The 15,096-nt window shown below is 38.4% G+C and overlaps 1 protein-coding gene across 1 annotated transcript; it reads right to left on the minus strand.

The window, feature by feature from the left end:
• Nucleotides 1-548: 548 nt before the first annotated feature.
• On the minus strand, nucleotides 549-8,549 carry LOC135709698 (pro-resilin-like). Its single transcript, XM_065232088.1, has 3 exons — nucleotides 8,504-8,549; nucleotides 8,242-8,378; nucleotides 549-2,062 (listed from the first exon to the last, which is right to left on the minus strand). The coding sequence occupies exons 2-3, from the start codon at nucleotides 8,245-8,247 to the stop codon at nucleotides 1,577-1,579; spliced, it is 492 nt and encodes a 163-aa protein (XP_065088160.1). The 5' UTR covers nucleotides 8,248-8,378; nucleotides 8,504-8,549; the 3' UTR covers nucleotides 549-1,576.
• Between the last annotated feature and the right edge of the window lie 6,547 nt (nucleotides 8,550-15,096).

The raw sequence follows: 15,096 nt of genomic DNA on the forward strand, positions 1-15,096 counted from the left end.
TTCCAATCTTCTTTCAATGGTAGGTCGATATTAAATCATCGGTTTGGTTTTTGGCACGCTGGGTGGGAATGCTTTCTTGTTTTTTTAGTCGGCACACGATTTGTTACTAATGCCTTGATTTGTGTGCCGTTCCATTGTTTTCGTACCTGTCAAATTGGAATTGCTTGGCGGATAGAAGGGAGATGGTTATCGAAAGCAATTACACGAAACAAATTAAATGATAGTTTGTTTTGAACCATAAACTTCAAACCAAATTTCTTTGGATTGTTCTTGTCACTTGTCATGTTTATTTTGAATACGATCCCCCATTTGTTTTAAGCAAATTAATTGTCATTGAAGAATGATTTTAGTTTATGTAACTTTACATGTTTTCAAACAAATAGCTTTCAAATAATAAAGCAAGCAGTTTTTGGAGAATATTTGTCATTTAGAATAAGAATTGCCATTGCTTGCAAATTGGAACCAGACCACATCGAGGTTATAGTTTTTAGGACTTTCGGATTTATTGGTGATATTGAAAGTGACGAAAACAGTCGAAGGTTTTTTTTTTTTCATTTATCGGAAGCAAATAATCAACCACTCCCGAGCTGCCTCATATCCATCCGGTGCTGGTCGTTGTCGTCGTGGTCATGGTTGAGCCGGTGCTCCGTTTAAGCACCGTACCAGCCACCAAACAACATTGACCATCACACGGTGGTACACGCCAAGGTAGCTGGGAGTGCCGATCGTGTTGCCTTCGCATGTGTTTTTATTTTTCTTAACTTCGTTTTGACAACATTACGTTACAAAAGAAAGAAAATTAAACAATAAATGTACAAATAACGCTTACTTATTTACAGAGGTTTTCTTCTAGGTTGCTGATGTTGCTGTTGTCGTTTGCTAGCTTCAAGTGTCATCGCTGGGTTGTTGGGTGTTTTTGTTTTTTTTTACAGCCGATGACACTTTTCTTTAATGTTTTTGTTTTGCTGTTGATGTTCATTTTATGGCAGTTTATCATCGTTTTCCTCACACATTTTTTTTTCTACTTGCTTGCAAAATTATACTAAGATATGTTTGTTTTGTTTACAACATATGTTTTTTTGGTCGTCAATCGTTGGACTGACTGGGTTTTTTTTAGATTCTTTGCACTTCGGAAGCGTGGTTGCGCATCGCGAAGATGATTCTTATAAAAGCAGTTCGCATTTTCTTATTTCATAATAAGCAAATAAAAATTTGTATAATTTTTAATACGTTTGTGTTCGTTTTGAAATCGTTTTTCCAGTGTTCGATGCCATTGGTCAAAATTGTTTTTTTTTTGTTTTGGATGAAGTTTTGGTGCTTGCTCACAGATGGAGCAGTGGTGTCTAAACTACTTATGAAGTAAAATAGTTTTTTGTTGTTTAGGAAATTTGTAAGGAAGTTTGCAAATACTGGCCATCTACCAGGCGGTAGGCTGGTAGTATAGATTGAAATAAGTGTAGGAAGAGTGAGTATAATTCACTATAAAAAATTAACTAGAGTTTAAATTCGTTCCTAATAACTTGAGTGGGTTTTGTGAGTGCTTGTCAATCGATTCGATCTTTCGTCGGCGCATACCTTAGTATCCCTGGAATCCACCCTGCTGGCCCTGGCTGTTTGGGTATCCTCCGGCAGCGGCACCGGTGTCTTCGTAGGAGATGGTTGGGCGGTATCCGTTCTGGTCGGCTTCGTAGTTCACAACTTGCTTGCGGCCATCGGGAAGCAGGACGTAGTAGCGGCCAACGGTGCGGTCTCCATCGCGAGATTCCATGTGTCCGAAATCGTTGCCTGATTGGAAGTCCTGAACGTTGTACTCGAAGTTGTACTTGGCGGGTTCAGCGTTGGCGTTAGCATCGGCATAGTTGTAACCGGCGGCACCGCCAGCCCCAGCTCCCGTTGGGGCTCCGTACTGGGCGGATGGGGCAGATGGATAGCCGTTGCTGTTTGCGTTATAGTTGTAACCGTTATTCCCATTGGAACCGCCCTGTTGGTAGTTGCTGTATGGCGACGGTGGCTCGGCTGCGACCAGAGCGGCCAGCGAGACGAATGCGACGACGGCGAAGGCCTACGGATTGGGGACAAACAGATCCGATCAGAATTACACACTTGTAACAGAGTTGATTCGATTGAATCAGCGAGGAAAGAACGCTAACGATTGAGCAAATGATGCAACGCGTAGAATACAACTGAAGACTGGCACAGTTCGAGCGGAGTCACCTTGCTCAAGCTCAACCCGTCGATTTGCGTCATTGAACAAACGGAAGATCGGTTTTTTTGCTGTTCAAATTTACGTAGCCATGGTGGAATTCCGATCCAAAAGCACGACAGGGGCCTGGCTAATCAATCTGGTTGGGGCTTGAACCCTGCGAAGATGGGTTGATCGTGTAGCATGCGGTGCACTGTGAGAATGACAGAACAAATTTTTCCCTCCAGCCAGCTTTCCTTCCATCAAAGTAAGCCATGCGGACGGCCGCGAGCGTGCAATAAACTGCTCATTTGTGCGCGGTAATTACTCGGCTGTGCCGCCACACCAACCGGATCGCGTACGTGATTGTTGTTGTTGTTGTCATTATTATCGCGGTATTGTTGATGCCGGTTAATAATGCGCAAGTGCGAATTTGCAAGAGCTTTTTGCGATTTTTTGCTTGTTTGCTTGCAGGTGTTTTGATCGTTTTGATGAGTCATCTCGATTGGGATGGATGGGTCACAGTGTGGTAGTAATGCACCCAGCGTTCGGTGAAGTGAAATGCGCAAACAGTGGGGCATTGAAGGCAATTCTTTCCGCCCGAAATCGGTAGCAGAGAGTGAAGCCATGGGAGTTGGATTTGGGAATTTTCTGATTGTTACACAGGCGATTGGTAGAAGTGGATGTTAACAGAAGTTTTCTTTTCTTTTCCCGGGGAGCGGATATAATTGCTCGGGTTGGTTTTGTTAAGCGGTGCTTTGGATGAATTTGCACAATGAGGCTCAATTCAGAAGGTGATAATGAGTATCATGGGAATTTTGGCAGATTGTGAAGAGCGGTTTGAAAATTTAAGTAAATTTGTTGGGAGTAATTGGCCGTATCAGTCATTAGGAAACTGGTCATTGTATTTTGAGTGAAAGAAGTAGCAATGAACCGTCGGATGAGTGATTTTAGAAGCAGCCCAATGAGTCCATTCAATGAGCTAGTCAGGTTTGGCTGGGAAAATTGTCTAAATCGGCAAATCAACGCTTAACGAACGCTTCAATCAATCAAATTGGTGGATGTTTTTCACTTGTTTCAAGGTGGAAACAAGTTTATTTCTTGTTTAAAAGACCAACCGAGCTAAACGAGCTAGACAGTAGCTCTTGAAGAATCTTGATCAGCCTTCCAAGTTATAGTTTTAAAAAGGAACATCACTTTCTACTGAAGTCAATCGTATAATCGAACGCTTCTGATTGAGCACTGGAACAAACTGCGAAACTCGATCTCCAAGCCTTTGATTCAGACACTCGCTGGTGTTTTCTGATTGTTCTGTATTTAATGTTTTGAAAGCGCTGCTTTATGGTTGTGCTTCTGATAAAGCGTTTCAAAGCAAACGCTTAAACTGTTGGACTTGAGATGATAAATGCCCTAGCTTGAAGGAATGAATTGTGCTGCAAGTAAACGGTTTAAGCTTATTGAATCCAATAATAGTGATATTTTTAATCGACGTAAACAATGTAAGTTTATGCTAAGGAAGGAATCGAAATGCGTATCGATTTTTTTTTATTTGAGCATTGAACAATTTTCTTTAAACATAAAATTTGTTTTGGTAGTCTTTGAATCGGTCCAATTAATATTAAACCATTTAAATTTTTTTGGTTGAAAATCAGATTCTTTTAAGCGTTACCAAACAAACGCTTGAATAGTTGGAGTCATTTAAAGATATGTGCATATTTTTTATTTGGAAACGATATCAATTTCCATATGCTCTGAACTATAAACAATCAAATGTATGATACTTTTACGTTGAAGCGTTACCAAACAAACGCTTGTATTTAGGATTGATGTTTAGATTTTTTTCAATTTTTATTATTAAATTGCTAATCAATTCAAAATTCGCTCTGAACTGTGAATTTGTCGTATTTGTGATCATTTTACGTTGCTAACGTTGATCAAAAATTCATTTAATTTATTAACGTTTATAATTGCTAAACCACTTTTGAGCACATGCATTTTAGCGATTTATTAAAAGTTGTTTATCGACAGCTCGTCTCTTCATGAATCAAATTCTGATTTGAAATATTTCATAAATTTGAATTTGAGTAGTCCACTTCATGCGTTGCAAAACAAACGCTTGAGCTTTGAAACCGTGTTTTTGTGCTTCATGAGTGCCCATGTTCTGATGGCCATGACTTCTAATTCTGCTTGTCAACACCTTTCTCTTATCCTTTACCTATGCATCTACACTTCTATGTTACGAATCAACTTAGCCTTCATTTATTTCCGGCAGATTTCAATCGACTCGCATATTTTCGTAGGCGTTAGGCTTCTGATTATCTGATTATTACATTACATATTACTATGTATCTAAAATTCGGGATGATGAGGGATCATCAGGGCACCCAATTGAAGCGATATAGATGGGGAGAGTGAAGATTTCAACTCCCTGTTGCTAACATTTCGTGGATAAAGGGTGGGCTCTTCTCTCCATTCATCTTCCTGTTGGATGGCTCATTTTCTGACCAATTGACTGATCAAGTTGTTGGAAGGAGATTCTTAACTGTCCCAAGGAAATGAATAGGCGAATTGCCTATCAATCCATCCATTCGTTTTCGGCCCTGCAATCTGCATACAGCGAATTGCTATTGACAATCAGAGGTTATTCAGCTTGATCAAGTTCAACAGTGGGGAGAGCCCTCAGCTATCGGACTAGTTTCCAAGCTACAATGAGTGGTAGACCACTATCATCATGAGCGGCTGATGAACAAACGCTTGGTTGAGCGGTTGAAAAACAAACGCTTGGGAGCGGAGATGAATCAGCGTCTGGCTGAAAATCTCCTTAATAAAGACAACCAACCAACCAGCCAACAAACGCTTGGGCTTTGGAACCGTGTTTTGTGCTTCATGAGAGGCCATGTTCTGATGGCCATGACTTCTAATTCTGCATGTCAACACCTTTGACTCAACTTTGCATCTATGCTTATATGTGAAGAATCAAATTAGCCCTCATTTATTTTCGGCTAATTTCAATCGACTCGCATATTATCGTAGGCGTTAGGTTTCTGATTATCTGATTATTACATTACATATTACTATATATCTAAAATTCGGGATGGATCATCAGGGCATCCAATTTAAGCGATTTATATCGGGAGAGTGAAGATTTCAACTCCCTGTTGGTAACATTTTGTGGATAAAGGGCGGGCTCTTCTCTCCATTCATTGGGGCATCTTCCTGTTGGATGGCTCATTTTCTGACCAATTGGCTGATCAAGTTTTTTGGCAGGAAATTCTTAACTGTCCCAAGGAAATGAATTGGCGAATTGCCAATCAATCCATCCATTCGTTTTTGGCCCTGCATACAGTGATTTGCTGTTGACAATCAGAGGTTATTAAGCTTGATTGAGTTCAACAGTGAGGAGAGCCCACAGCTATCGGCCTAGTTTCCGAGCTACAATGAATGGTAGACCACTGTCATCATCATCACTATCATCATGAGTGGCCATGTTTGCTTCGTAATTGATATGAAGCTTCGAATCTCTCTATTTAATATTCAACCATTTTATTCTTTGCGTTCAAAGAAAAGATTGTTTGAAGCGTTGCCAAACAAACGCTTGAATAAAGGGAGTAATTTAAAGAAAATTTGTAACTGGGAAACGATATCAATTTCCATTTGCTGTGAATCATAAGCTCGTAAATGTTTGATAATTTTACGATGAAGCGTTGCCAAACAAACGCTTGTATTTAGGTAGGAATTTTTAGATACATGCACATTTATTGAGCAACATTTTCAATTTAAGTTTGATGTGCATTGTAAATAATTTGTGAAAGTTTTAATTGTTATAAAATTTTGGGCAGCTAAGTAGCAGCATTGGACTAAACATTGTTTATCGACAGCTCATCTATTCATGAAATAAGGATGAATTGAAATTCTGATTTGAAAGATTTCATAAATTTGAATATGATTAGTTTTCTTCAAGCGTTGCAAAACAAACGCTTGAGCTTTGAACCATGTTTTTGTACTTTCTGAGTGGCCGTGTTTACTTCGAGTGGTAGTTTTGAGTCCCTATTTAGCATATAAAGTAAAAATTTGTTGTAGTAGGATTGAGTAAGGTGGAAGAAGAGCTTTAGTTTACAACACAATCGATTGAAATATTGTGCAGACTGTTCATATCATTATATTTTGGAAACTATTCAAATAAAGGACTAAAATAAATGTAATTTTGAAATAATTCATAAGCTCCAGTGATGATTTTTAATTTATTCGAATCATTAGCTTTGTAGCATTAAAAATCGGAGCATTGAAAATATTTGCTATAAACATTTAAATTCAAACCAAAACATAAAATTAAATTTTCTGATTTCTAGTAAAATATCGTTCCGAAAATATATCAATATTTTTTTCGTACTTCAATGACTCGCTTTCCTTAAAGTCAAGAAATGACGATGCTTTTATCAATTGCAATAAGCTGTGGTAATTTATGAATATAATTTCAAATCAAACCGGAAGTTTTTTTTAACATCAAATCTGTTTAAACTGTTATGCAGAGACTGTTGTGAGATTTGTGTAAACATCTTGCTGTATCTTTCATTAAAATTTCAGATACAATGTTGATGATTTATGTGATACGAGGGCATTATATTTTTTAAATTCCAATGAAATTATTTTAAGGTAGGTAGTTGTTAAATATATAGAAGTCAAATAACAAAAAAAAATTAAATTATATTTCAGACTCGATCTTCGTAGATTTGCATTAAACTTTGCCAAATTGTTTGTTTTGGTCAAACACTTGCTATTTTGAATCCTGTAAATCACTCCAAAATGGCGTTTTCAACAAATCATAATTTGAAACCAATAGAAATGGTGATTGAATTCCTTTACAGAAAAAAATATTCAAAACAAAAGTATGCAAGAAATTTTGGAAAAAAAGTCATTCAAAATGTTTAAAGCTTAAGTAACGGAAAAACGATCCTCTTCGATATGTTTTGAATATTTCTCATTTAAAAACTTATGAAATATGAAATCTTCTGTGAATATTTTAAGTTGGATTCTTTAAAATTTACAAAATTCATATAAGAGATTTTGGTTAAATGTTTGAACTTGTAAAATGTTGAAACGGTTTTGAAAGTCTTAAAAATGGTTTTCTGTGCAAACTTTCGCAAAACATTGTTTAATCAAAAAGTTGAAAAGATAGTCCAAAAGTTGTTGTTAAATGATTTTTGTTAATTTTAAAGTGTTTAACTGAGGCATGTTTTATTAGCTTTTTAATAATTCTAAAAATATTTAAGTGGGCAAATTTCAGTCATTTATGTGTTGAACCCATTTCGAATCTTCGTCATTTCAATTGGAAGTGACATTTTCGAGCTATAATTTGTTGAAAAATATCGGTTTTGCCATTTTTTTTTAAAAAGATTCAAAACTGCAAAAATGTGAATGATTGATCATAAAACACAATAAAGCCAAATTTAATGTAAATTACCATGAAACTGCTCTTTAAATAAAAAATGTGTGGAATATTGCAATTCAAAACATTTTTTAAAATGAAATTTCCGTTATATGACTATTTTCGTTGAGAAACTTTAAACTTCATTAGTAAGACAGTTAAAATTCTTGCTGTTTTTGTTAGGAGTGTTAAGAACCATGAAAGAATTTGGAAGGCTGTTTTGCCTTTGAGAACACAGTTCCTTCCACAATTGAGTTAAAACAGCAGACTGTGAACAATTTGAAACATTTTGGATGAAATCAATGAAAATTACTGAAATTATCGCATTTACAATAAACTGTTCTAATGCGAGTTGATTCGTGTGTTGAAAGAACTATTTTCAACAGAGAACTGTGCGGAACATTAGAACTCTATCACTTCACAAATTGCAACAGTTTGGAAAGAAACGCAGCACCGCATTTCAACTTTGCCGCACAAATCCCTCGCTTTTCACAGTCGCTTTTCACTCAGTGTCTTTGAACTCATCAGAACTGCCCCATTTCACCGCTCAAACATTGCTTCGTCGCACTTTCGGTAGCCTTTGTATCAGTCTCTGATTCACATGTTTCCATTCCATGATAAAACTCGTAAATACCTTCATGATTGCTATTGGTTTCTGTTTCTGGCTAGAACACTGGAAAAGAACACACTGGTGGTTGTTGCAGTCGATGGTGCTGACGTTGGTGTGTGGTGAGGAAAATATCCTTCTTCGATGGATGATAACTAATTGATCTAGAACGAAACCGACAGAACACAGAAGAATAAACCGTTAGTTAGAAACCGAATTTGCACTAGTATTCTTGGAAGATCCAAACAAAATTCTCATACACATTTTGGAAAATCCAAACAAAACTCACTTGAGAAGAAAACAGCTCTAAGCTTGAGAAGCTGGTTGTTTGTACTCTAAAGGATGGTTGATTTGTGTATGATTCGATACAATCATCTCGGCCGTATTTATACAAACCACATCGAGGGAATCTGCCTTTGCCTTCGCTTGGGGTCCGAAGCTAGGAGCTCCAGCTGCTCTAGGAGAACGGCCCCCCGAAAAAAAAAAATACTCTCGCATACACACAAACACACATACGCACACGATGGCAAACGCGAGCGCAACCCGTCCTCAAATGCTCGGAAATTCGATGGTAGCGGAATAGATCACCTGAAGAAGCTGCAGCAGCAGCAACAGCCGTCAAGAGCTCTCAAGTGGCCCCCAAGTGGGTGGTGGGTGGGTGGCTGGGTGGTTGGCTGCTCGATCGGAGGCTCGATCGTGGTTGATGCTTCTTCTTTGTACCAACCTACGACAACATGCGGCGGAGCTCCAAGCACATGCGGGATCCATCGAAAGTGAGAGTGAAGCTGCAAGTTCCCGCGCTCGAGAGAGGAGAGCCTGTTCTCGGTCGGGGGTTGAAAGTGAAACGAGTCGAGCACGAGGAAAAAATTAGTTCATATTTTTAGCCCAGACAGTTTTTTTTTCTGCTGTTGTTTCGTGATGCTGGGAAGATCCTCTCTCGGGCACGTCTACCTCGAACGATGCGTTTTGGTGAGAAGTTATGCTTGGATCCGTGAGAGCGAGAGCGCACGTGGAATATCGGTAACGATCGGTTGAAGGTGGTGAAGGTTCTTCTTGGAGCAGATGATCACAGAGAGCGAAAGCACTAACTGACTGACTGACTGACTTGGACGATCCTCGACGGGGTGGCTGCAGGGAGATGACGACGTGTGTGTGTGACGATGACCCTGGTAGCGGTCGTGTGGTGGGTGATTGTGGTAAACGCGGAGGTCACAAGGATTAGGAATCGAGAGCGCTAAATGAAAGGAATTTGCGCACCGTGGGCTCGGAGATGGGTCGTTAATTAAATTTAGTGCAGCAGTTTATGCTGTGCTGTGCATGCATGGGTTGGAGTGATGTAATAAAGATTCACCGGTGGTAATTATAGGTTGACAGTGCGGCCCCATGTTGAGCATGGAGAATTGTTCGATTATGAAATTCCTCAGTTCATCGAGCGTCGCATTAGGAACAAGATGAACTAATTTTAATACTCAGTGCGATCGTCAATCAATCGTAGCCCAGGGCAGGTTATTACAACAAACAGATCACTACCTTCTACTAGAGCTTATTAGGCATTGTCGAACAACATGATTCACTGCTTTTGGACGTTAAGCTTTGACATGATTCCAAAGCCAAAAATGAAGGATTTAGATTATACTAAGACGCTCATTTTGGTGGTACCCGGAACTGTTGTCTTCGTATTTGCTTAAATATGCGCATGATTCAAGCTGGTTTGTAATATTTGTCATATATCAACCACCCTGAAGGGGGAGTTGAATACTTTAACGGATTTTTTTTTTTATTTCAGTAATTAATAGTGTAATAAATCTGGCAAATAACTTCTTCATTGTTTCATACCCAATAAAGATCAACAGCATAATAATTAATTAGTTCATTAAAAAGTGGTCGTCAGCAAAGTTGAAGCTGAGAAATTTTCCTATTATAAAAGACAGTAAAAGGCTAGGACCAGGTGAACAAAACAATTGAATTTGCTATAGTAATTCCCATATAAACTTCTAAGAGCCAGTGTACGCCTTTTGGCTTTCTGACACTTCTTTTGCGAGCGTTTTGCCGGCTCTCAACTTAGTGTTCTTGGAAGCACTTGCGCAGTTATTAATTGAGTGCTTTCTATGCCAACCAATGTATGTGAATTTGTATATTGAGTGGCAAAAACAATGATTCTCTATTCCTAGGGAAGTCGAAAAACTTTCCAATCCGATAGATTTTTCTAGATCGAACTGTATTGGGCTTGGTGATACAGTTCCTTAATTGCTTAATTTTGTGGAAGATGATCAGAACCTGATCTGTAATTTATTGGGCTGAGTGGAGGAAAATTCAGATGCACCGGTTGAAAAATTCATGTTAATTTCTGCGATACATATAGGTCACGTATTTAACATTAAATTTTATGTAATTTTACACGATATTTTTAATGAAAATTTAAGCGCAGTACCGCATAAACTAGCAGTGTTGTATGAACAACATATTGTAAAGGTTTATGCCAACTGCTCAAAATTAAACGGGACGAGATTTTACGCGACGCACAAAGGAGTTTTTATAACAACATTCTGGTCAAAATAATGGTCTAAAGGGTGTATTCTATAAAAATGGCACACCGAAAATCTTTTGTAACTTTTGAACCGAATGAGTTAAAATCCTTAAAAATTTGAGTAAATCTTATTCATAGTGTATTGTTTACATCTGTCAAGTTTTGCCCGTGAAAAAAATGTGCACTTACAATCAAAACCCAAAGGCGTCCGACCGATGGATCGCTAAAATGCTTGGAATTGAAAATACAACTGTGTTTCGTGTGGTAAGAACCTTCTTGGTTCGTCTGGGTGCCCGAAGGAAGTAAGGAAGTGGTCGTAAAAGTGGTTCAATGGACAGTAAAATGGCCAGGAAACCAGTGTAACAGTACAAGAACCGTCCAAACATTTCAATTCGAGATGTCGCTAAAAAGTCCAAGGTGTCAGTCGGTTTTGTGCAGAAAACCATGAAGCGTGCTAAGTTACATGTTTACAAGGTGTAAAAAGCCCCAAACCGGAATGAAAAGCAAAACATCACAACATCACTACACGAAGTTGCTCACCAAATTGTGTTGCATCGTGATGGATGACGAAACTTTCGTCAAGGCCGACTTCCATCAACTTCCTGTGCAAGAATATTTCGTTGCTAAGTCTAAGTTCGATGTTCCGGAGGATGTTCGAAAGAAGAAATTATCGAAATTTGCAAAGAAGTTCCTGATCTGGAAGGCGATTTGAGGATTTGGTGAAATAAGCGCTCCCTTCATCACTTCCGGAACAATCAACGGTGCGATTTACCGTATGCATAATAGGTTGCTGCAACTTGATTGTGACAGAAATAAGTTACATACAAGTATCCACAACTGCTCAGTGACAAGTGTGCTGCTCGGGTAATGTTTGCACCATCGTACAAATAGGGTTCCCGTTTCACCTGTGCATACAATTCCTTGGTTTTCTTTTCATGCACGTAACCTATAGCTCATACCGTAGTAGGCTGTGTATACAAGAAAATGATTTACTTAGTTTGACAGTTGCACCATGACGAAGTGGTAGCGTATTCGTGATTTGTACCACGCACAAATGTCGCAAAAAGAAATTTCAATCGCCGTGAAAGTGTCCCGGTGGACCGTCAAAAGGGTTTTAGACCGAGAAAAGAAAGGAAAACTATCCGCGAAGGTGGCCACAGGTCGTCCGAGGTCTGCTCGGGTTCCGAGGGTTATCGCTGCTATCAAAAGGAAGATTCGGGTTAGTCCAGTGCGTCCAATAAGGAAAATGGCAAAGGAACACGGGATCAGTAACTTTACGGCACGGAAGATTGCGGGGTGAAGTCGAGGGCACGGAAAAAAACTCACATGATTACCAACCGCATCCGGGAGCTACGAGTCGAACGATGCAAGAAAATCTCGAACTTCCTCAAACGAAAAAAAATCCGGTAATCCTGTTCACCGACGAGAGCATGTTTACCGTCGATCCCCATCAAATTCCAGAACCGACCGGTATATTAGTTCTCTTCCGGTAAAAGATGTGGCCGACGAGCACAAGAACGTGTATCTGACCAAGCATCCTGCTAGCGTTATGGTGTTTGGATTGGTGGCTTCCGATGGCAACAAAATTGACCCGGTGTTCATTCCAGAAGGCAACAAGGTCAACACGGAGGTCTACATCGGGATTTTAAGTAAGTATGTTCTTCCGTGGATCAAAGAACAGTACGGTCCGAAGCCAAATGTTGTATTTCAACAAGATGGGGCTCCGTGCCACACCTCGAACCACCGCACTCAGAAGTGGTTGCAGGAACATCTTCCGTTCTGGGCAAAGGATATGTGGCCGCCATCCAGCCCCGATTTTAATCCGCTGGATTACTCAATATGGCGCGTCATGAAGGCCAAGGCCTGTTCTAAACCTCAATTCAAAACAGCAAGCCTCAGGCAAACATTGACCCGTACCTGGAGAGAAATGGATCCAGGCTACGTTATTAGAACCTGCCGTGCATTCCGGAAGCGTGTGGAGGCCGTAATTGCAGCAAGTGGAGACTCGATCGATGATTAACATAGTTTAAGACTCTGAGAAACATAATAAATAAAAAAAACTCGAAAACGACATTTTGAGATTTTTTTTTTTAATTTTGACATTGCTCAATGGTGCAAACATTATCACGCTTACGGTACACGGAAGAGTGCCTTAAGAAGCGTCTCTTGCCATTCATAAGGAAGCACAAAGGATCAACTCTGTTTTGGCCTGATCTAGCATCCTGCCACTACGCTCGAAACACTTTAGAGTGGTACCGAGCAAACGAAGTCAATTTTGTGCCAAAAGATATGAACCCACCAAATTCACCGGAACTTCGCCCAATTGAAAAAATGAACTTCGAAAACATCCCAAAACTATAAAAACATAGCTGGAGTTAAAGACAATTTGGTTAAAAACAACAAAAACACTGGGAAAACCGGTTGTACATTTTTTTTTGGGTAGACTGAAAATGAAGATGCGAGCATTCCGGATGGGAGACGAAATTGAATAAAACAAGTTTTGTAAACCATAACTTATTAGCAGTTTTTCATTCCCTGAAGATTTCAAGAAAATTCGTTACCGTAAAACGGGGTAACATTGACAGTTTTTTAAAGTATATTCTAAATAATTTTTACAGCAATGAATGTTTTTCATATTTTATATGTTTAAAACAAGTACTGAGGATCCAAGCATTATTTCGTTAGTAATATGCAGTTAGTAATTTTCAGTTTTGTGACCGAACTTCAGTTTTTTTTTGATTTGGGGTTATTTGATAATGTTTGATAAATGAAGAAAAAATGGGTGAAACTCAAACAATTTAGTTCTTTAAATATGAAACTTTGAATGAGTATATAATCAGAAAACAGCTTAAGTGATAAGAATACAATATTGATTTTGTGATGGCTATATCGGAAATACATTTCACAAGTGATGGTTTGAGTGCTTTTTCAAACAGGCGAAAAACACGAAAATTGTTTTTTAATATGTTTGTAAAATATGTAACACATACTAGGGGAAATGGATGTAATGTCGGCTTAAATGCCCCTAATTTGGGCCCATACATAAATTCATAAATCGACTAAATTTTCAATAGCGGCCAAAAATATCCATTAGTACCGTCCCAATGACGCTTTCATCTAGATAAAATTGATAAATAGCAGATTTTTTAGCGATGGGCCCAATCTCAGATCCACAGACCAACATTAGAGCCATTTCCCCTATGATAGCAACGGAAATACCCTAAGCTTCAATATGTAACCAATGTTTCTAATTTGGTAAAAGCGCAGCGAGTAAAATTAATCTTTACATTATACTATCAAAGATACCCGCATTATCAAAGATACCCGCATTATCAAAGATACCCGCATTATCAAAGATACCCGCATTATCAAAGATACCCCGTTTAACGGTAATCGGTTTAACATTGGTGAGTAAATATGTGTGTGCCATTTTTATCGAGTACACCCTTTATGTTGCTATATTTGTTTTGTGTGCATACATAAATACGTTAAAAATGATGTTCACACATTTTGGGAAGTGTTTAAGCATTGACATAATTAAGACAACATTATTCAGGAAATGAGACCCTTCCCAAGTAACATTTTAAGTTTTATGAAATACTACAAAGCAACTATAAAACAACATTCATAAAACTCTGGCCAAGGCTATTTTGTCATTAATGCATCCACCAAAACCTCATTAAGACTAGAATATGTCTAATTGGCCCACCCTGGAGAAGGTTCTGATGGGTGTATTCTCGAAGCTCTTCAATATTGATTTACTGCAAAAGGTTGTATGACGAACGCATTGAGAACCATTTGAAAGCTACAACAAAAGCTATTTAGCAACAATAAAAACCCTTTGCGAGCCATTTCCCCGAGCCGCATGCTAAATCCACTAGGAAAGCATCAATCAAGATAGAAGAGGATTTATGAATCCGATCTTATCAAAATCAATAAAATAGAAACTTATTAAAATTGTTCTCATTAAGTGGCCTAGTTTTAATTACCTTATTAAATTTAATATATATTTGTATCGTAAACCACATTTCAAACCTCTTTCTTCCCTTTTCCTATCCAAAAAATTGTAAGTCTCCACTTACCTCGAGACAACCGCGAGTACTCGGTCCAGTTACTTCAACTTTAAATATAAGACAGAAATAATGCATAACAGAAAGGATATCTCAGCTCTGTAAAGTTTATTCGATTGAGCCTGTACAAATAAAGTAATTATTAAAAAAATTACTTATTATACTTTTTTTTATGCCTAATATCACTCTAAACAACAGTTAATAATTTTAGCCAGGTTTTTGCCTTAGCTTCTAGTAGTTTTTACTAAATGTTTGCCCTAGCTGAACTGTTATGATTCAGATTTT

Source organism: Ochlerotatus camptorhynchus, unplaced genomic scaffold, assembly GCF_037179485.1.
Source record: "Ochlerotatus camptorhynchus isolate MF236.1 unplaced genomic scaffold, CSIRO-AGI_Acam_v1.1 ptg000361l, whole genome shotgun sequence".
NCBI lineage: Eukaryota > Metazoa > Arthropoda > Insecta > Diptera > Culicidae > Ochlerotatus > Ochlerotatus camptorhynchus.